Raw genomic sequence first — 22,043 nt, forward strand, 5'->3', positions numbered from 1 at the left:
ATTATCTTTACTTTGAAATGAGATACAGATATGTTGACATGAAACTTGTCAATCATTTTCTTTGCCCAACTGCATGAAATATATTATATGGAATCAACTACAGACAAAAATTCTAAAAAAAGGGTTCTTCTTGGAAAATAATAAGAGTTTTGTCATGCATAGGTTGCTTTTGAGATTGGCGAGCTAGGGAATATGTTTTCACTTACTAACTTTGATTTGAATTATACACACTTATTTATGACTTATGAGGAATATGCGTTTGGTATGAGGAGCCTTGTATGGTATGATGACAGCTTCTCTTGGCATGACATAATTTGTTTTGGATGCATTTCATTTCCTATCTTTTAAAAAGGAGTTTTACTAGTTTTATAATGCTCAATGAAGGTTGATGTCCTTGTAGTTGGAATGTGATCTTCATCTTCTTCTTCTTGGCTGTTATTTATCTTACCATTTTAAATGCCTGAGATATCATCATCAATTCCTTAGTGTGCTTTCTGACAACTGGTGCTGATCTATGGTGACTTTGAAGTCTAAACGGCTGTGTCTTCTTAATTGTCATAAGATTTTGTTGTTTGTTCCTTCACATCTTGCAACAGACATTTGAATGAATCTGCAAATTCTTATATTTCATGTCTCTATGCACCATATCAGGATTGATAAAAACAGTAGCCTGCTTCCAAGATGATTTCTTTTTGCAATATTATACATATATGGATATATACAGTTAAAACTGTGTCTGCAATAATTGGAAGATATATATATATATATATATATAAAAGTAATTTTCAGGTAATATTTGTCCAATCTCTGCCAGCTTGTTCTCAGGAACCCATTTGGAGCTAGTCAGCATTTTGGCTGGCTTGATAGAAAAAAAGTATTTGCATGACATTGAAAAACCCCCTTCCAGAATGGATGTGGGTCCCATCCTTAAGAAGATGTTACAGTAGTATCATTGAAAGCTAGAAGCTGGACACGGCCCTCTTTTTTTTAACATATTGAGATATGGGTCTTGATGAATAGGGGTGGACATGGGCCGGGCTGGGTCGGGTTTGGGCTGGGCTAGACTCAAATATGCAACCCATATATTCGGGTATTTGGGTCGGTAGTATTCAGCCCAAAGTGTTTTGATCCAAACCCGGACCCGATTTGATTGTCATTAGTGCGGGCACTGCCAACCCGACCCAAAAAATAAATAATTTTTTTATGAAATAATTGAAATAAGCTAAATAAAACTACTTATTACTAACCCCTAAAAATTTTTTTCAAACATTTAAATACAACACAAGTATTATAAATATTTACTCTTTTTCAGTTCTATTACTATTATATATATATATATATATATATATAATTATATATATTATAAATAATATATGATATATATTATTTATTTATTCGGGTCGGGCCGGGTCGGGTCGGGTCAAAATTCATCTGACCCAAACCCAGCCCGAAATTTAATCGGGCCAAAACATTTGAGCCTAACCCAGTTTTTGGGCCAACTTTCTAAACCCAGGCCCTGTATTTTTTGGGTTGGGTTCGGGCCAGCCCATGGGTCGCCCGGCCCATGTCCATCCCTATTGATGAATATGCTGTATTATTATCTGGCAGGTAGTCACTCTTTCAATGATAAGCTTTGAAGTTCACTCTGATTACATGCATGTGCTACTGGGCCTCTGCTGTTTGCATGTCTCTCATCTTCTGGCATTTCTTCTAAATTACTTTCTACCAGATCTTTTATTTATTTATTTGGAACTTAAATTATTTCTAACAGGTTTTTATTTATACAATTTAGATGTACCTGGTCATCATCATTCTTGACGATCTTGGCATATGCTTCATGGGATTGTCAACGCTGGTGATCTCAAAATACATTATTTGTTATTAATTACTTTCTCCATTTTTTTAGCTGTCGTTGTTAACTGGATTTTACGTATCAAGAAATTTAGTTATTTTATAAAATTTTATAAAAAATTATTTTTTTTTTAAATTATCTCTAATTTATATCTTCACATTTCTTTCCTATTTAATTTCAAAGAGAAAGTTGAATTTTTCTCCTGTTTAATTTCAAAGAGAAAGTTGAATAGAACGTTAAGGGTAATTTATACTTATTAAAGTTAGAAAAATAACGAGATAATAAAGAAATAGATTTGTGATAGACAAAAAAATAACAACGAAGTATTTATTATTATTATTATTATTATTATTTTGTTTTTATCTGTCAAGTTTCCTAAAAGGGATGGGTTTCAAAGTATTTATTATTATTATTATTATTATTTTGTTTTTATCTGCTAAGTTTTTTAAGATAGATGGGTTCCAAAGCGGTCCTGGATGAGATATTGAGAGTTTTATAAAAAAAAAAAGGTTTTTCTTAACCGTGTTTTATGCTCGATTACGAGTTAAGTTGAAATTTTTTTTTTTCTCTTTGGATCATGATAAATTGCTTGAACTTGTTAAAACTAGGCTTGTCTACCACTAGAGAAGTTGACACCCCATCTAATGACCACCGACGCCAAACTCATTTATTAATGATGTGTTTGGTGCTTTATTTGTTGTATGGATTGATGTTTATTTATTTATTTGTTGTGCATGTCTATTGACTATTGCCTATTGAATGAATAATAAGACCTAATTTGGGTACTCTAAGATTACTCACATTAATTATTTATTACTTTTTTTTTTCTTTTTCTTTCAATGGAAAATGAGGAAATTAATTATAATAGTTATTCCAAGCATGCTCAATAAATAGATATTAAGCGCCGACAAACGAGTGGCCTTAGCCAACAAAAAAAAAAATCATTTGAGAAAAATAAATAAATAAATAAAAAGTCATCTTCTCAAATAAATTGTTGGTATCTTGTCCCTTTCCTCACTATTAATATCACCGGCTTTTTTTTTCAATTAATTCAACCTTTTCTTTTAACCCATTGCTTTCCCACCAAATTGTTACCACATCTTCTCAAATAAGTTTAATTCACTAACCACGTCACTGATGCAACCATTTTATTACTAGGAAAATAAAATAATATATTCTATGATAATAGTTGTCCAAATTCATTTATTTCTAGAAATCATGTTGAAGATTTTACACTGATTTTTTAATAAATATTTTTTAAAACTACCATTATTATTATTATTATTATTATTTATTTATTGTACTAACTGCATAATTTACTAACTATATGATGACTCTCCATCTGGTACAATGTGCTCTTAAAATTACTAACTTTTTTTAATAAATTAAAATGTAAGAAAGTTGCAGACTATTTTAACCAAAAAAAAAAAATCACTCTTCAGATCAAAGTATATTAAAAATTTAAAATTTCTTTAGCAAATAAAAACAAGGTCTCTCTGCCCCCTTTAAAATTTAAAATTTAAGTGTAATAAATAAATACTAATAATAATAAGTACATGGCTGCTTGCCAGCCTAAGTTCCACTCACTTCTAACAAGATTGTGGGTCCCCTACCCTACCATTATTAATATTTTAATTTCTTAATTTTTATTTTTTAAAATAAAAAAAAATATTGAAAAAAATTTGCAAAAATGAACTTCCTCATATTAACTCAGTCCCTTGCTTTCCACAAATCAATCACATGAAAGTAGTGTTATTCCCTCCCTTTTTCATTTTTTCTTTCTACTTTCCTTGCTTTCACCCTCCTCTCTTCATGTCTTGAGAGAGACAAAGCAGCATTAAACAGTTAACTTTAACAATATATATATATATATAATTAAAAAATAATAATTAGAAAAAAAAAAAAGAAGCACAACCCCTGCTTATGAGGAGGTCATGGGGGATGTTGGGGGTTTCCTCTTCACAGCCTTTGCCACAACCACTCACATAAAAACCTTCTATTGTTCCACTTGTCCTACTCTTCCTCTTCTCTACCTCTCCACTTTTTCCATTTTCCAACTTTTGTCTCCTCCTTCTTCTTCATTGTTGTTTTTGTTCTTCTTATTAGGCCACAATGCTTGCATCCAAATCAAAGTAAGTGTTCTTCATAACTGACTTTCTTCTTTCTTTATTCTAATTATGTTCATAACTTGCTCCCAAAAGATGTCTACTTTGCTCTTTTTAAATTAGTCTGAGGTTTTTTTTTTTCCTTTTTCATTCTTACTTCTTCTTTGTTTCTTGAATGTGTTTTTGTTGTTTTTCTAGAGTTTTACATACTTTCTTTACATGTCCTCCTGTTAATTTGTTGTTTATGAGATTTATGCAATGATGAAGTACTTGTTGTTTGCTTTGAACATTTGCTGGGAATTTGCAATTTGTTTGTGAATTTGAGATCTGGTTTGTATGATTTTTTTTGTTTGTTTCTAAGATTTGGGGTTGTTGTAACTTCAGATCTGGATTGTCTGAAATTTCAAGCAATAAGGCCATGCCTGCTGCAACTGCAACATCTAGAGTTAGCAAAGTTACCAGGACAGGATCAACTAAAACAGACCCTAATCCACCTTCAACACTTCAAAGAAGAAATTCTGTCGACTCGAAGCCGGCCAGAGAACGTCGAGCCCCGAAAACTAGTGTAACAACACCTGAAGTAAGTGAAGTGATTTCTGCAACTCAATTGCTGTTGAATTTATGTGTAAACACTGATAATGTATCTGTTTGTTTGTTGTTGTTTGGATTATAGAAACCTTTGCGATCATCCAAAGTATCGGCTTCGGAGGTCCAGGAACAACTTGATGTGGCTCAAAAAGAGCTAAAGAAAGTCAATGAGCAATTGGATTTGGTAGAGAATGACAGAGCTCAGGCAATTGAGGGATTGAAGATTGCGAAGAAGCTCGCGGAAGAGGCAAATGAGAAATTCACTGATGCTTTATCTTCTCGGAAGAAGGCCGAGGAGAGGCTAGAGATTGAGAAGTCCCGCTCTGTTGAGCTTGAACAAGCTAGCATTGAAGCCGCGAAGAAAGAAGAGGCATTGGAGATTGAGCTGAAGAAAGTGAGGGATGAACTAGCAATGGCCTTGAAGGCGAAGAATGCTGCACTTAGCCAAGCTGATGATGCTGATAAGATTGCCGAAGCTAATGCGGAGGAGGTTGACCGCTTGAAAGCCTTGCTTGATTCGAAACTAGAGAGTGTCAATGAAGAAACTGCGAAGATGGTGAAGGAATTAGACTCTGAAGTTGTTTCTTTGAAACAAGGACTTGAGAGAGCCAAGGTGTTCGAACGCAAAGTAACAGACATGGAAGCACTGATTGAAGAGCTCCAAATTAAGGTCGCCGATGCAAAAAGAGCTGAGTTCGATGCAAGTGATTTGGCTAATGAATGGAAGAAGAAGGCAGAGGTTTTACAAGTTAGAGTTGAGGAGACTTGCCAATCTGAACAATCTTCCTTGGAGTCTCAGGCGTTGTTGACACGACAAGTTGAGGAGGCCAATGCTTCATTGCAAGAAGCTTTGTCGGAGATTGTTGCGCTGCAAGGAAGAGTAGAGTTGTTGGAGACAGAGTTGGCGAGGCATAAAGCCGACCTCAAGGACTCTGATCTTCTTCTTGATGAGGCGCGACGAGAAGCGGTAGAGATGCAGCACACTATTCAGGTGCTGAAAGCAGAGTTTCAAGTGGTTGAGGAGGAGAAAAAGCAGGCACTAGACAATCAGAAAATTGCTAATTCGAGCACGAGAGATGTCTTGGAAGAAAGGGACAAGCTTCGAGAAGAGGTAGAGAAGTACAAGAAGACGTTGGACTCTCTAGCTTCTGCATTGCATGAAGCATCTACAGAAGGCAGAGATATGCAAGAAAGGCTTCTGATGAAGCAAACCGAAGCTGAAAATGCTCATGCCCGGGTTGTTGAACTGGAGTCTGCACTGGAGAATACTAAGGAGAGCTACCAGCTCATGCTTGACGAAGCTAAATACGAAATTGTTTGCCTGAAGAAAGCCATTGACAGGTACGAGATGGAAGTGAAGAACTCAAAGTCCGAATTTGATGCCAAACAGCTCGACCTTGTTTGTATCATGAAGAATTCTGAAGAAGAGATCAACACATTGAAAGCAGAGATGGCAAAGACGGTGGGTTCACTCAAAGGAGTAGAGTATGAAGCTCAGGAAGCGAAAGAGGATGGAGCTCAGATGCTGGATAAGTTAAGACAAACTGAATACAATGCAATGATTGCTAATGAAGTCATTGAGGATTTGAAAGCTGAGAGTTTGGCACTAAAGGAAAGGTTACTAGACAAAGAGAACCAGCTGCAGAGTATCGCAAAAGATAACGATGAACTCCGGCTCCGTGAAGCCACCGCTCATCTTAAAATCAGAGAGCTTTCCGCGTTGCTGCCAAATGCTGAAACAAACAATACTGTCAAGAATACAGTTCTAGACAATGGCAATGGGGAGGAAGAGGATATTATGGAGAAAGTTATAGACTTGTCATCAGAAATCGAAGCGGAGTCAATTGATGATGAGTTAGACTATAAGATGGACGGTAGCAGCTTCGACCAGACGAATGGCTCATCGGCGGAGAATACGGAGAATGGTTCAGTGTCACCAAACAAACAGGTTGAGCTGAAGAAGAAGAAGAAGGCATTGCTGGGAAAATTTGGAGGCCTGTTGAAGAAGAAGAATAATAATACAAAGTAATGCTTGATGATGCTTGGCATAGTTTCACTTGTTCCTGTTTGTTCTGCAGCATTGTTATATATATATATATATATATATATATATATATATATTCATTTGTATGTTTTTTTTTCTTGTGATTATTCTGTGAAGTATTTGCTTAGATTTTGCAAGTTAAAGGAAATGTAATTTAAGATCAGATTATATCTTGCTCTTAATTTTCTTAGCAACCTGAATGAAATTTTTGGATATATAAGAAAAAGCAGGGGGTTTGGTTCATGAAATATTTAGGATATCAAATGAGCACAAGAATGTGAAGGATTTGTATGTTTTGTTCACCATTTTTAAATGTATAAAATAAAATGTCATATTTAATTGTATCTTGTGTTTGTATTTATCCCTTTTGTTCTATTTTTTAGCTAGCATGCTTTATTTATATAAATAAAATTTTCACTAACATTTACTTTGAAATTCTCTTCCTAACATAAACTATTCCTTTTAATTTGTTTTTGCTCTCTCTCTCTCTCTCTCTCTCTCTCTCTCTCTGTGTTTTTTTACCACACATACACTAATTCCAATTTTCATAATGATTTGTATTATTATTTTCTTTATTGTGTTTGTCATTTTCGCTAAGATACAAGAACCTTTGAAAAATAAAATAAAATAGAATAAAAATAAATAAATAATCAAAAGTAAAAATCATTATTTTAAAAAAAATAACATGTTTGAAAAAAAAATAAGTAAAAATGACCAACAACTACTGTTTTTTTCACTTCTCATACAACTTGCTTTTGACACATGACTTGTCCATGTTCATTTAAAAAAAAAAAATAAAATAATGCTACTCCTCCATCTGAAGTACTCACTTTACCCACCAAGATTATGTTGTTGATAAGAAAACATCAAACTGATGTTTTTTAAGTCATGACACGAGTTACTTTTCATGGAATGTTTTTATAATTCTAATTAATTAAAAAAATATTGACCAAATAGTCTATTAATAACCGGATCCCCATTTGAACCTTTCACAAATAGTAAAAGTTCGAATTATAGATGGTGACACATTTTTAAGAATGTAAATCATGGTTATATACATATAGTTCCAGCACCCATGTGAGTACGGATCTTGCCCCACTTGTTTTGCCAAAATTTATGCACGGTCCTGACTTTTTTAGCGGCTTAGCAGCTCATCTTGGTAAAAAAAAAATTAATTAATTAATTAAATTTAATTTAATTAAATAACCAGATTTGACAGTCATGTGGCTTGATCTACAATATATTGTTTTGTAAAATCTAGAATGATTTGAAATAATAAATTCCAAATAATAAAATTATTCATAAAGTTCCATTTAAAATAAATTAAGCCTACAAGTAATTATTTTCCAAACAAACTTTTTTCAAAATAAGAAAAAAACCCCCCAAAAAGAAATCTTTCACACTGGCCCTGAAGAATTTGAGTTAAAAAATTGACAAACAAAAGGCTCAGATTTATGAAGTGCATTAATACTTCTCCAAGAATTATTACAATGAATAAAATTCACAGTAATTTCAAAAATTGTATCTAATTCATATTGCTGCAAGTTCCAGCACAATTCTGATTCCTCTACTCATTAGACTTGTAGATGATATATTGTAACTAAGAGAACAGTACAAACACGATACATACAAACTGAGTGTTCTCATTTGTCACAGCATCAAACTGATTTGAGTACCCCACCTGAATAAAACAACAACAAACACTTTCATTAACCTCTTGAAGAGCTTAATATATATATATATATATAGTAATTACAGACTAGTAATTTCACCGACAACGTTCCGAATTTTGATTTCATGGCACACAGATCAATCCAAGATGATAAACATTTAAGTCAAAACAGGCTATTCTATTTACTTCTGGAGTAATCAAATGAATTCTCCATTTCAATTTAAATTGGATCAAGATAAAGAAAAGAAAAATAAAACAGAGATTAGTTATACAAAAGTCAAAAGAATTTTCTTCTGGTCTTTGCATTACAATACAGAAAAACGTCAGAACATGTCTTATTATCAATTGTTTTGTTTTCTGTAGATCATACAGACTAGGGAACATTCCTTGCCTCAACCTGGTGAGTAGCAGTACAATCGACACAACCGCCTAAAAGTTCTGGCATGGCATCAGAATGATATAGAACTGTATAAATGTATGTATACTCTGTACAATACAAAAGGAGAGAATGGTACCTGAGCAGTAAACAAGTCAGGCAAAGAACATCAGTTGACTGGTCATGCATCACAACATCTATACAACAACCAAGTGATATCTACAATATCTTGCAAAAACAGCACTTTACTGGAAGTCTGAATGCAAAATCTGAACGGTGAAGGAGCTCGTCAAACACGAAGGGACTGCTGCACAATATTTGCAAATGGACATGATTAGGTCCAGAAGTTATACAAGGGGAAAAGAAACTATCCAAGCTTTGAGATGGTAAATGGTCTGAATATAAAATAATAATAATAATAATAATAATAACAAAAGCAAAAATGGTGGTGAGAATTTTGCTCCAAATCATGAAAGGACACATTTGCAGAAGTTAACATCTGGAAGAGCAAAATCTCATAAAAGATATGAACATCAAATATGATAAAAGAACCCGAACAAATGTTGAAGAGCTTTTAAAAAAGGGCAGAACTTTTAAGCAAATCAAGCAGCAGTACAGATATCCAACAGTCTGTAAACAAGAAATCTTTACATGTCTTAAAAGTTAAATGACCTGGAAGAGGTTATAATTTTTGGAAAAGTAATTAATGAGCCTCTACTTTTATAATGGACCAAATGCATAACAAACAAAATTCCACAAAGATTAGATGAACACACTTAGCAAGCACACCTACCAGCCTCGATGCATTTCTGTTCTTCAGAGTGCGCATTGCTGCCTCAGCAAATGCTTGTGCTTCTTGTGCATCAGCTTCTGCAGCCTCTGCCTCCTTTGCTGCTTCCTCGGCTTCTGCCATGGCGGCCTCAGCTTCAGCAACTGCTTGAGCAGCAGCAGCGGCGGCCTCTTCTGCTGTCATAGTTCTCATTCTTGCTAATTCAGCATCAATTTGAGATTTCAATAGAGGTTTGAAATCATCCTTCTCAGCTATCACAGGCCCTCTCACTCTACCCTCAGAGTTCCTCCTTTCAAATAAGGCCGGACCAGGTGCTATCCTGTATTTGCGCTTAACCTGTCAAGAAATGTAATTGGTTTTGTAAAAAATGCATAATGAAAAAAAAAAAGAAAGACATGAGAAAGGGAAACCGATTTCATTTTTCCTAAACAGAATGGATAACCGCGCAAAGCTCAGTCTTGTGCTAAAACATCAAATCTTTTACTATTGCAAATGATCAATACCAAACATGTATTCCATACCACCAAAAATTGTTCAGGGATTACTTATCAGTTACAATGATCAGCCTGGAATAAGTACAACATGCCATTCATTTAAATGGCACCTAATTAAATTTGTTCCTGTTTCCCAAAGGAGAACAAGGCGAAGAAGATGAAGGTTTATGTGGTCATCATAATTCTAAAAATTATAAACTTCACTATCTAATTTTTTTTTGTTTTTGGAAGGTTTAAGTGTAGTTTTATATTTTGCCCTATAGTTTCAAACTGTTCAATAGGACCCCCACATACATGATATAATGTTCATTGACTTAACGCATAGTTAATATAAGGATTTTTTTTTGCATGTAATATCCATGTAGCAACTGATGTGAATGGGTCATTTTAATTCATTATGCCAGGTGGTTTTTTTTTAAATTACATATATATTAAAAAATTATTTTTAAAAGTATTTTTTTTCAAAAAACTTTTTTAAAAATAGTTTTTAAGACCGTTTGGTGGATAATATAAAGAGGATAGGTTAGGATATGCTTAACTTTATCTTTTATTTCGGTGAACCAACAAAACCTAGCCACTTTATCAACCTAAGATAATATAAGATAAAAAAAAAAAAAATAAATTTACCTTTTTAAGGTATAAAATAAAGGTATAATTGATAAATCATATATATATATATATATTTCTATCTTAAACCAAAATAAGATTTTTATCAAACAACCCTCCTTTTCCTCACTTATTCAATAGACAAAAATTCAATATTTTTTTCCTTTCCCCTTATTTTCCTTTCATTCTCCCTCCTATCACTTCTCTTACTGTCCCTTCCACTTTTGGATTTTCAAATAACATGTTAGTTTTTAGTCTACAGCAGAATATATATATATATATATATATATATTAAAATTCTTTAAAAATAACAAACACTTTAAAAACTAAAAAATAAAATCCACATTTAACAAAGCAAAATCAGCCACCATGGCTAGTCCATGTCAGCTGCCATGTGTATATCAAACACTACATAAGAGCATCCAAACCTTTTTAACAAAAAAAAAACCAATATTTTGAAAATATAAAAATAAAATAAACAATAAAATGAAATATGACAACCCAAATGCATTCAAACCTTTTTAACAAAAAAGAAAAAAAAAATGATTACTAAACCAAACCATTACGTTTAATCATCTATCCTCAGGTATTACTTTTTCACAGGATTTTGCAAAGTTTTAGCACATAATATCTGCAAGTTATACAATTTAATCAAGATAGACCGTAAAAACTAAAAACTACAAAATTCGCACGTCACCGGATGATGCAAAGTGCTTACCTTAATTAGCTTTCTACATGCAGTCAAAGCCTTAAGTTTTGTAGACAGTCTCCTTTTCAAATCTGGGGGAGGGGGGTAGTGTTGATCCTACAAAAACCCAAAATGCGATCATTGAAAGCAATATAATCCAGAGAGATTTAAACAATAGAAATGCGAATAAGAAGGCCATATTGAATAAACACACCAAGGCAGTAAATAAAATCCAACTCAGCACAAACAAACTTTATATGAATGTCAAACCTCGTAAATCAGTGCAAAATGAGAACAAGCATTGTTACCACATGTGTGCTGGCGTCAGTGAGGCGAACCAGTTTTCTATACTCAAGTTACATCACTAGAATCATCTGCTAAAAAGTGATCAAGTTCTTAAACTTCTTATCACAAACCTTTTTATAGTCCAAGCTGTAACTCGAGGGACTAAAAATCCACTAAATATAACACAGTGATTGCCGTGCTTCTAGATTTCATCCAAGTTATTATCTCCTTAATGTCTGTTTTACATCTTCAAATTCTTCCATAATTTTCCCTTTTAAATGCCAAACCTATCATGCAAGTGTATCCCAAAACCTAAATTGCAATGAAGCAAAGGATGAAAAGAAGAGAAAATCCATAACCATGATTACTGACTCCTGTCATCAGCAAACATCCACAACCATGATCCAAAATATTAGAGACTAACTTTCAAACTGGCTAAAGTGATTAAGAACCAAATATACAAACCCTGAAACATTACAGTTACTCCAGGTCCATAGTACAGACAAACAAGAAGAATAAAATCCCTTTGACAAACTTACTAATTTAGACATGTCTATGGAAAACACTGGCACTACAGACCTCAATATATTGGGCAATAGCTTTCTTGTTAGATCCTGTAGGCTCCTTTAAAGTAGTTATAGCTTCAAATATGAGACTTTCGAGCCTATACACAAGACAAAAAGCAGTTTAACCCATCAAGCTGGAAATTGGAGAAAGTCACAAGATTTTAAAAATAAAACACTCACTTTAAGGATAATTTCTGAGAACCTCTGATCTGCAACCTTTCTGGGGAGTTTGGAAGAGGCTTGGCTTCGACTTCATCATCAAAATCCTCTTCTCCTGTAGCATGGTCCATTGAATTGTCATCATGCTTAAGAGCATGTTGACTCTTTTTGAAGGCAATCCTAGCTTTCTCTCGGGATCCCCATCCATTTGCAACAACACTCATGTTTCTCCACTTGTCCTACAAATGCCATAACACAAGAGAGTCACAGAAGAGCTTTTCTAGATCAATATATTCACATTTGAGAATGTGAACTCTAAAATGCACTGCCTGTCATACATTAGGAGGTTTGCGGATCAACGATCAGGAATCATAACATGTTGTTTCTGTGTGTGATAGATTACAATTATATTGGGATTGATGGAAAATAGAAGCGAGGAAAGGAAGATAACAGAAAATGGTGGAAGAAAACAAAGGAAAAATTCAATGTTACATTTTATTCCATTTGCTTATGCATTTTATTTCATACTTCAGATCATTTAACCAAACACACTAAAAAAATTTGCCCTTGTTTTCTTTTCCCTCCCTCTATTTCCATTCAATCTCAACACACCATTAGTACCTGTTTCATATAAAGAATATCAAAGCACAATTACAAATAAGCATTTTAACTTTTTATGAATCAAGCTACGTGAGCACATACCTTGAGGTCAACATTCGATCGCAAACACAAGATGCCGCTAAATTCCGGGTCTTTCAATATTGTGCGCCATTTGCCAGCCCCATGCTTGACCACACCAGCTTTAAGTGCAGACTCTTCCTCTGATGTCCATTTTTGCTTGGGAGCACCCATATCCCACACTCCAAGAACCCAGTATAAGAGGCAGGAAAACGATTACCTACCAAAATGAAAGAGAACTTACATCTAAAAGCAAAAACACAAACAAAAAAGCTATATTAGAGAGCTGGAATTGTTGTTTTTTTAAAATTGTCAAAGTTACAGTTCTGCAAAGACCTCATATTCTTAAGTGTAGCCTGATAATACATGAAGCAATCCAAGAGAAACCTCAGATAAATAGCAAAGATGTCAAACATTTCCATGAACCGAGAAGACTCACATACCTAAAGTTATAAAATCAAATATATAAAAAAACCAAAACAAAGCGATAGAATAAAACAATCAAGAAGCAATATAGACCAACAAACAATTAAAAAAATTCAGAAAGACAAAATTATTGACAAAAATTAGGTGCTTGTTAATTAAAAATTAGCATGATTTAAATCTGAATCATGAAACAGATACTAGCAAATATATATACAATAATTAGAGATAATTTGCTAAAGAGTCAGAAATCAGATATGATAATGTTGATAATATAAAAATATAAAAAACTTTTGATTTTACTTGATCAAAGCATTTTACAGAGAGGAATGGCGAATTCTGGCGAATTTGGGGACATTAGGGTTAGGGTTTTTGAAAAGATATCAAAGATTTCCGTGTATCCACAAAGAAACGCATACCTAAATCAAGATTTGAAATAAAAAATACAACATAAAAAATTAAAGAAAAAAGAAGGCATACACTGAATCAATCAAGAGTGAATCTTGCACGATAAATCACACACACACATATCAAAATATAATTCAAAAACCCCAGAAAATAAGAAATTTATCAAAATAAATTGAGTATTTCTCAATTAAAACAAAACATAACATACAATTAAATCATGGATTGGATAATAACAAAAAGGTATACAATAAATAGACATAATTTGCAACAAAAAAAAAAAAATGAATACAAATCAAACATGAAAATGATGACAAGATGAACAGAAAAACATTTAAATTTACTTGTTCAGAGCATGATCAGGAGAGGATTGTTGAAATTCTTGAATTTGGGGAGATTAGGGTTAGGGTTTTGGAAAAAAAGGCGTTGGAGAGTTGATTATAAAGAGAAAGAGATCGGGTGGTGGGGATTCAAGATCCGTTAACCTGCTACTGTTGTACCCAACCCGTTAGTGCTTAACGGGTGCGGAAAAGAGTCCGACCCGGTATGGAAAAGGATCCGGAACTCTATAAATTTTTAACTCTGTTTGGGATTGTCCGTAAAAAACTATTTCTTTTTAATTTTTATTTTTAATCCCTAAAATGCTCATCATTCCAATGTTTTCTATCTTATGATTATTTTGAATTTAATTTAGTTGTTTTATACTAAAAAAATTAATTAATTTTTTATTGTATTAGGGGTTTTTTTTTTTTCACCTAGATACATTTATCTATAATTTCATTATCTTTAGATTTATATATATATATATATATATATATATATATATATATACCATTGTAAAATTATGAAATGGCACTAGTACTCTTGTAATGTAAATGTGGAGGATAATTGAGATTCTTTTATGTAATACACACACACCAAATAATTTAAGCAATTATTAAAAAATTATTTTCACCTGAATTTTTTTTTACGAAATATATGTGTAAATTATTTAGATGAATGATATTGTGTGCTGACTCACTTTGACCAAGAATCTCAATTTTTAAGAATTTTTACAAAGTATATACATATACACATATAATTTCAAGAGTTTAGAATGGTATATATCTTAAAATAATGTTGAATATTTTACAAAATTGATTAAAATTTAACCATTGCCAAGCCAATTTATTTTCAAAGATCTAATTAATAAAAATAAATAAATTTAATAATTAATATTAATAAAAAATCTCATCACTAATCAGAAAAATATAATTTTAATTATAATTATAATTTTTTGATTTAATATGAATCAGTTCAAAAACTTGATATATGAAGTTATCTTAAAAAATAAAAATAAAAATAAAAATTGAAACTTTTTAAGGGTTATATGGGAAAAAAATTCTTTTGCTCAATGCTCCATTCAATCGTCTCTCTTGGGTCTCAAGATGTGGTTTTTAATTATTCTTTTGACACTTGAAAGGTATGTGGCATGATCTGTGTACAGGTTGCACAACTAATTTCCTATTATTTAGTCTATGCGTATAAAGGGTTTTGGATTAAGATTCTAAATAGCAAATTCAAAAAATAAAGTCAATGAACTAGAAGAGTAAGGGTTGGAGGTACTCAATATATAGAGAGGGACCCTGGAATTGATTCCCCCTAGGAATTCTCAAGTACTAAACCTTAACTTTAAATCTAAATCGAGGTTAATTGAGCCGTGGAAATTCTATAAAGCACACCAATACTTCTCTTAAAGTTATTAGCATCTAATTTATAGAAGACTTAAGTGAGCACTCTCTCTAACCCTAATCTAACATGAAAGTATTAAGAACAAGGAATCACATGTCTACTTGCTGAAAGGTGAGTGACTTCTAACCCATGAGCAACCCTATGACCAAAGGAGGAAGATGCTCAATCTCTTGATACACCTTCAATCCCCTTTTGTCTAGGAGGATCTAATCAAGAGGATTTCTCAATCTTAAGCATGAAAATCAAACATGAATTCAAGATATCACTATTAGAATCCAGGCATTAAACATACATAGACAAAATATAATAATCAAACCTCTATTAAAACCAAAATATCAAGGTTCACATACAAGGTTCATTCTAGGGTTCCTCAATCCGAAAACCCAAAGGAAGCTTAGTCGCTCATATTAAGCATGAACAAATAACAAATCAAGAGTGCTAAAACAAAGAAATAAATCATTGCAAACACTCCCTCAAACTCAATGAAATATAGAACCCTCCAAGCTTGATGGAAAAATTAAGATTCATCACCTTGGATCTCTTCTCTAACAACTCCTCTAAGATCTTTGAGCTTCTCCTTGCCAAAATCCACCAAAACCTTCGAAAGGTTGTTCCTCTCAGCTTTAATAGTGAAGGTGGCGGCTGTAACCCTCCAGAAAGTCCCTCTTAGAATCGAGTTTAGGGTTTAAATAGTCATTATAATTGAGTTCCGGCATAGCTTATGCGAATCAACACCGCTTGTGCCATCTCCAGCCTAGAAATTATATAAGAGGTTGAAATCCACATAGCTTGTGCGAAACGGCACAGCCTATGCCAGCTATAGTCCACAAATCATTCGTTGGGTTGAAATCCACACACCCCGTGAGAAATGGTACACCCTGTGCAGAATTTTCTTACACCCCTTTCTTGATAGATTTCTTCATTTTCTGTCTGGAAGTTGTTGATTTCACAACTTGGGGTGCTTTTATGCTTATTTTACATCAGTTCTGTTCCTTTTTTATCATGATGATCAAACATGGCCTACAAACAAAAAGAAACAAAATATACACCAAAATGCTAAAATAAAGGCTTGAGAACAAGCTAAGTGCTCCAAATTAATAAATGATAACATGTATAAATGAACACTTATCAGTATGTTTCATCTTTGTTTGGGATGCTTAGGATAAGGAGACTTTTGACATGTTTTTGTTATGGTTGCAATTTGATTGGTTTATCAAGAACAAAGAGAATAAGAGCTATGGTACCATATTGATAATAGAGAAAATGAGAATTTTGGTAGCATATAAAGAATAGAGAATATGAGCTAGATTGATATTACAAAGGAGCAAGACCTTGAACATATCAAGGCCACAAATGTGGATACTCATGGTTTTTAATTTTTAAAATTTTTATTTTTAAGGAGTAGTTAAAGCTAGGACATGACATTCTAAAAAGACATGTGGTTATCGGTAATATTTTTACATTATTGCCTGTTATGTGGCAATCTGAATAAATTATCATGTTTGGATTAATGGTAGTGATAATGCTGATGGTATATTATCAAGGAACTTGGTAATCTCATTATCATCAAAATAGGTGGCTATGTTGAATTACCAAGAAATGGTAATATGAATTTTTTTTGGACATATATATCCTTTTTATAAAAAAAATAATTTTAACATTAAAAAATTAATTTTGGATAATGTTATTTTGAGAATATTCTTAATTTTAAAATAATAATAATTTTTTGTGTTATAATTAATTATTTTTTATTTACAATTGTTTATTTTATTTTAACTTTAAATATTCTCAAAATTTTAAATACAAGGGCATTTTAGGAAAATATGCAAAAATTAATTTGTGGTATTATAAATTTTTAACCAAAATTTTATTTTAATTTAAATTTAGATTTACTTGAAATTACAGTTATAAGGGTATTTTGGAAAATTTGAAACATTACTAAAGTAATTATCGTTAGCAATCAAACATGGTTATCACAAATTATGAAGACATTCCTGGGCATATAGCATTTATTACCTTATTACTATGTTAATCTCATTACCGTTGTAATATATTATTATTGCGAACCAAACAACCCCTAAAAAACAAACTATAAACTAAAACAACCACACTATGTTAATATGCTTCGATTTCCTTGATAAGCCATATAAGTCCATTCCTATGTGAAAAAGGATTAAATTTGGGGGATAGTCTTGTATAAGTTGCCAATCAATCAAGGAGCATATTCTTATGTCTTGGTATTAAGTTGAAGTGCACATTCCTAGCCTTTAAAATTAAACTATGAATGGTTGTCATTTCTTGTATCAATTACCAATTAGAGGAAGATTCTTTATAAATTATTGCTTGAAATAGCTCAACACAGTCAATAAAGGCACGATTAATGTTCAAGTCCCTCTTCTGGGCTTGAGTTGGCACTATTACCAGTGCACAACTTCAACAATTAAGTTTGAGTTTATTTGAATTTCGCAACAACCTACAAGTAAAATTATGTCATTAGAATATGAGATAACGAAATTGGAGCCCCCATAATTCCTTAGGCCTTTAGAGGCATTTGAGAACATCAACATCCCTAGGAGTGTTGAGGTTCTAGAGTTTCACGTAAACTTCCTTATTTGGGGCTTAGCAACATTTTTATACTCAATCACATGTTCAAAGGTCTTTCTAGCTATCCAAGTAAAATTTGGATATGTGTCTTCGAAGACCAAAATATAACTTACTTTCGAGATGTACCAAATAGTAGCTGTGATCACAAAGGTTGTTAGTTTAGGATCATAAAGGACATTACTCTTAATGTGGACCCCCGCCCAAAGCTTGATTAGAATAATCAAAGCATTGTTTTTCCCCTTTATTCTCTTCCCTTTTGTCAGGTTGCTCTCAAATCAAGTGGTGATGAGGAATTCCCGGAGGAATTCATGGGTTCCATCACATCTATGCCTTTGATATTTCAGCCTTTTAACTTTATTGTTTTTCCTCTTCTCTTGTGCTTCTTCTTCATTCCTTTGTCTTGTAAGGGAGGTTGCTAGTTGGAAGGTTTTTGAAGCTTGGTTTTCAGCTGGGCTATCTTTTCAACACTCTCTTTTTCCGGCCATCATAGTAAGCCCCTAGCCATTCTTGGTTAAATTCTTTTAGTAGTGTTGTTTTTGGTAATTAAAACCATGACATTTTCTCTATCCTTTGATTAGCTTGCCATGTTTTGTTGAATAGCATGTTAGCTCTTTTTTTATTTAGAAACCTTGGCATGTTGATGGCTAAATTCGGAGTTGTTCAGGCTTGTTGTTCTCTTAGTTCATAGCTCATAATTGTTGTTGAAATCCTTGGAGCTTAGTGTTAGCTCAAGGGCTTGTGCTTAACCATCCTTGTTTTGAGAAAGGTTTGGCCTTGGCATTAGTTTAATGAGTACTAAGTTGCTTGTTTCTTGCTCACCCAAGCATGGTGGAGATTCTTGGACTTTATTTGAGGGTAGAACCAGCATGCTAAAAGCCATGCATATTGTGTATGTTTCCATGTATACATATATATATATATATATATATATATATATATATATATATATATATATATATTCATGTATTTTATATATGTATTGGTTGTATAAATAGATATGTTTTTTTTTCTCTCTTAGTTTGGTTCTACAACTTTTGTTGTTGGTGGAGTGGTTTTGTAAAGTTGATAGCATTATTGTGTTAATATGTCTAAAGCCTAGAACTTGGTTGTGAATCTGCAGAAATGTTTTTGTGTTAATGGTTTGCATTTTTTTTTATATATTTATTAGTCAAGGCATTGTAAGAGAATGAGGGAAGTTTTGTAGTGGAATGTGTTTAGAATTGGATGGTGGAGATGTTCTCATCAAGTTAAAATATTAGTTCAAGGCAAATGTCAAATGATTGGAGGTTAAACATTGGATCACTTTAATTTTAATCATGTTAATTGGTTAAACCTTTGAGATGTATTTAATTTCTTGTGTGAGTTCCTGCTGGAATACATACAAGACACTTATTTCATTTAGTTTATTTAGTTATTTATTTATTTATTTTGGTTTTTCTCTCTAGAGAATGTAAAAAGTAATACTTGGTTGGTGTTTAAACTTGTGATTAGAGTGATTTTGTTTTAACTTTGGTAAATCATTGGGTTTGAGGATCGTTTTAGGGAGTGGTCTTGGATCTCATTTTGCACTTAGGCCAATACCAGGTAAGTAATCCACCGATAATTCCGTATTTTCAATATTTGAGAAATTATTTTATTCAGTAAAATAATTATCTAGTATTTTGTTATTTTATTTTGAATATCTATTATTTTTGTTAATATTGATATTATTTAATTGGAATATGTATTTTGAGGCATTTTCTTTAATTAATTATTTTTGTTTAGTTGTTGACTTGGTAAATCTACATTGGTGTAATGCTAATTAAAGGATTGCTATTCATTTTAACTTGGTTACTAATTTATTATTTATACTAAGTGTACGATTACAGTCAAATGATTGCTTCAACATTTATAAATTCGTTTGTTTGTAGGAATGGGTTAATGATTCTGCTATCATTTGGATTGACTTAGTTAATTCCATTATTTATTTATTTATTTAATCATTTAATTTAGTTTTGAAGGAGCTGGTGTTTTGAATAATTTTAAATACTTTATGTACTTAAATTTTTATATTTCATTTATGGTTATCGATTTATTTTCCTTAAAGTGAGATTTTGATATTTATTAGTATTTTTGAATATATATGAACTTGAGGAATTTTAGAAATTTCTGAACTTGTACTCTGTAAATATTTTGTATCTGAATGTTTTGGTCTCTAAATGTGCGATATGCAACCCTGTCAGTGGGGGGTTAAACCCTGACCTTGTCGACAAGTAATTTTGGGAAAATGAGACTGCAGTTTCGCACCGTGTCCGTTCGGTGAAATAATCAACGGCCACCTGGTATTTAGTCTCGGGTCACCGAGGATAAATAAATGATTTCTGTTATTTTGGGCTCGGGTCTGTCACCGAAGATAAACAAATGACCTTTGGCACTTACAGTGAATTTGGAGACATACTCTCGATTTTGTTATCTATGTTTTATCCTTTGGTTTTGATAATACTATTTGGTGCTATTGACTTTTGTACAAATTTCATATTCGCATTCCTGGTTTTCAAAATTTTGGTGAGCGACTTACTTGGAAATATTCTTTTATTAGAATATTATACTCTGTATTTTGTTAAATTGTGATTTCGGAGACTTGTGCTATTCTGAAAATCCGGTATACTTGAAAAGTCACTTTTGTAATTTCTGATTTAGTCTAACTATGGTTTGGAGACTTATGCTCATATTTAGAAAATTTTCTATATTTTTTATTTACAACTTTGAATCTAGTATTCTTAAATAGCGGTATTACTTGAGAACTATACCTCTGTTGAATTATCTATTTTGTATTTGTTTAAACTATGTTTAAACTTTGAATTATTCTTAATATCTGAATTCGAGATTTATAAACCCTGTTGTTTTAAAATAATTTCTGGATTACTTATTGTGCTAGTGAGCTCATGGATTTGCTTTAAATCCTTTTCAGATCAGGAGTGGTAGACCGGGGTGGATCTTGAAAGACTGCCTGTAGATGTTGCTTGTCCTGTTGTAAAATTGTAGTTCCTGTCATTGTCTATCACTATGCTCCCGTATTTTGTATTTCTGGACTTCTTGTATCTTTGCATTGTATACTCTGTAGAGTTTGTAATCCTGTAACCAAGTTGGTTTGTTATAGTTTTATTTGTCCTAAATCAGATTCTGACGCCTTGCAGGTCTACTTGGTTCACGCCCTGTGGATCTGCGGCCGTTTGTCTGCGCACCGGGTCCGGCGAGCCGGGTTCGGGGTGTGACACTTAAGCCATCCACTTAAAGACACCTTATTTTCTAATTCTGATAGAACTGCCAATTAACTCACTAACTAAATTCTAGACTAGCTAGATTTGGGGCAAGAATGAAACAAGGGCCAGTTTGATACAAGTGAAAGTAATAACTTTCCCTGCTAAGTAAATGGGGTGAATCATTTTCATCATTTGGTTCCTTAAAATTAAATGGTCTTCTTCAATCACTTTCCCTTTGACCAGGGAAAGTGATTCATAGGGGGGATGGTGTGTAGTGATTGCGGCCTTGGGTGGAAAAAGTTTGATATATGTTAAATTCCTATACTACCCTCTTATCAAATTAAAATTCTTCCTTGTTTATTTTTTTTTCCTTTGCAAAACCCTAATGCACATTTTATTCCCCACTTTGGCAAAAAGTTGTTGCTTCTTCCCCATCTGAGTAATTCGATTTGAATTTTTGCTCATGCTAGTTTGATTACCTTGGTAACTATAATAACTTAAGGAAAAATTGAGATTAAATATAATTTTACATAGAAAATGCATTCATACCAAATGGGAGAATTAAGTTTGCATGCAATTCAATTATAATTTTCATTGAATACATAAAACATTGTAATGTTATTTTGTAGGAAAAGTAATTGCATGCAAAATCTTTTTATGCAAAAACTTTGCATGAAATTACTTTCTCAGCAAATTACCAAAAGAGTCTCAAATGTTCATCACTCTTTCCCACTC

At 32.6% G+C, this 22,043-nt stretch overlaps 2 protein-coding genes across 5 annotated transcripts; one reads left to right on the forward strand and one right to left on the reverse strand.

The window, feature by feature from the left end:
• The first annotated feature begins 3,775 nt into the window (after positions 1–3,775).
• On the forward strand, positions 3,776–6,845 carry LOC120271958 (WEB family protein At5g16730, chloroplastic-like). The gene is made up of 3 exons (XM_039278647.1): positions 3,776–3,984; positions 4,342–4,537; positions 4,631–6,845. The coding sequence occupies exons 1-3, from the start codon at positions 3,965–3,967 to the stop codon at positions 6,572–6,574; spliced, it is 2,160 nt and encodes a 719-aa protein (XP_039134581.1). The 5' UTR covers positions 3,776–3,964; the 3' UTR covers positions 6,575–6,845.
• Positions 6,846–8,038: 1,193 nt separating this feature from the next.
• On the reverse strand, positions 8,039–14,179 carry LOC120271959 (telomere repeat-binding factor 1-like). 4 transcript variants are annotated; one of them, XM_039278651.1, is made up of 8 exons: positions 14,076–14,179; positions 12,928–13,123; positions 12,247–12,464; positions 12,080–12,164; positions 11,246–11,332; positions 9,431–9,763; positions 8,777–8,941; positions 8,039–8,270 (listed from the first exon to the last, which is right to left on the reverse strand). In XM_039278651.1, exons 2-7 carry the CDS (start codon positions 13,075–13,077, stop codon positions 8,927–8,929), a joined length of 888 nt encoding a protein of 295 aa, XP_039134585.1. In that variant the 5' UTR covers positions 13,078–13,123; positions 14,076–14,179; the 3' UTR covers positions 8,039–8,270; positions 8,777–8,926. The 4 variants fall into 4 exon arrangements, with proteins under 4 accessions (XP_039134585.1, XP_039134582.1, XP_039134584.1 ...); XM_039278648.1 differs by having other exon boundaries at positions 8,777–8,944; XM_039278650.1 differs by having other exon boundaries at positions 8,777–8,944; positions 12,928–13,149; positions 14,076–14,161.
• Positions 14,180–22,043: the final 7,864 nt, after the last annotated feature.

The sequence above is a fragment of the Dioscorea cayenensis genome, chromosome 11, assembly GCF_009730915.1.
Source record: "Dioscorea cayenensis subsp. rotundata cultivar TDr96_F1 chromosome 11, TDr96_F1_v2_PseudoChromosome.rev07_lg8_w22 25.fasta, whole genome shotgun sequence".
In the NCBI taxonomy this organism is placed as follows: Eukaryota; Viridiplantae; Streptophyta; class Magnoliopsida; order Dioscoreales; family Dioscoreaceae; genus Dioscorea; species Dioscorea cayenensis.

What these genes read in the sequence shown, in the direction of transcription:
- LOC120271959 (XM_039278648.1), bottom strand. Translation starts at nt 13,077, where the DNA reads ATGGGTGCTCCCAAGCAAAAATGGACATCAGAGGAAGAGTCTGCACTT. An exon ending in GATCGAATGTTGACCTCAAG is followed by an intron (nt 12,465 to 12,927) that starts GTATGTGCTCAC and finishes TGGCATTTGTAG; the next exon opens with GACAAGTGGAGAAACATGAG. An exon ending in CATGTAGAAAGCTAATTAAG is followed by an intron (nt 9,764 to 11,245) that starts GTAAGCACTTTG and finishes ATTTCTTGACAG; the next exon opens with GTTAAGCGCAAATACAGGAT.
- LOC120271958 (XM_039278647.1), top strand. Translation starts at nt 3,965, where the DNA reads ATGCTTGCATCCAAATCAAA. An exon ending in ATGCTTGCATCCAAATCAAA is followed by an intron (nt 3,985 to 4,341) that starts GTAAGTGTTCTT and finishes TTGTAACTTCAG; the next exon opens with ATCTGGATTGTCTGAAATTT. An exon ending in CTAGTGTAACAACACCTGAA is followed by an intron (nt 4,538 to 4,630) that starts GTAAGTGAAGTG and finishes TTTGGATTATAG; the next exon opens with AAACCTTTGCGATCATCCAA.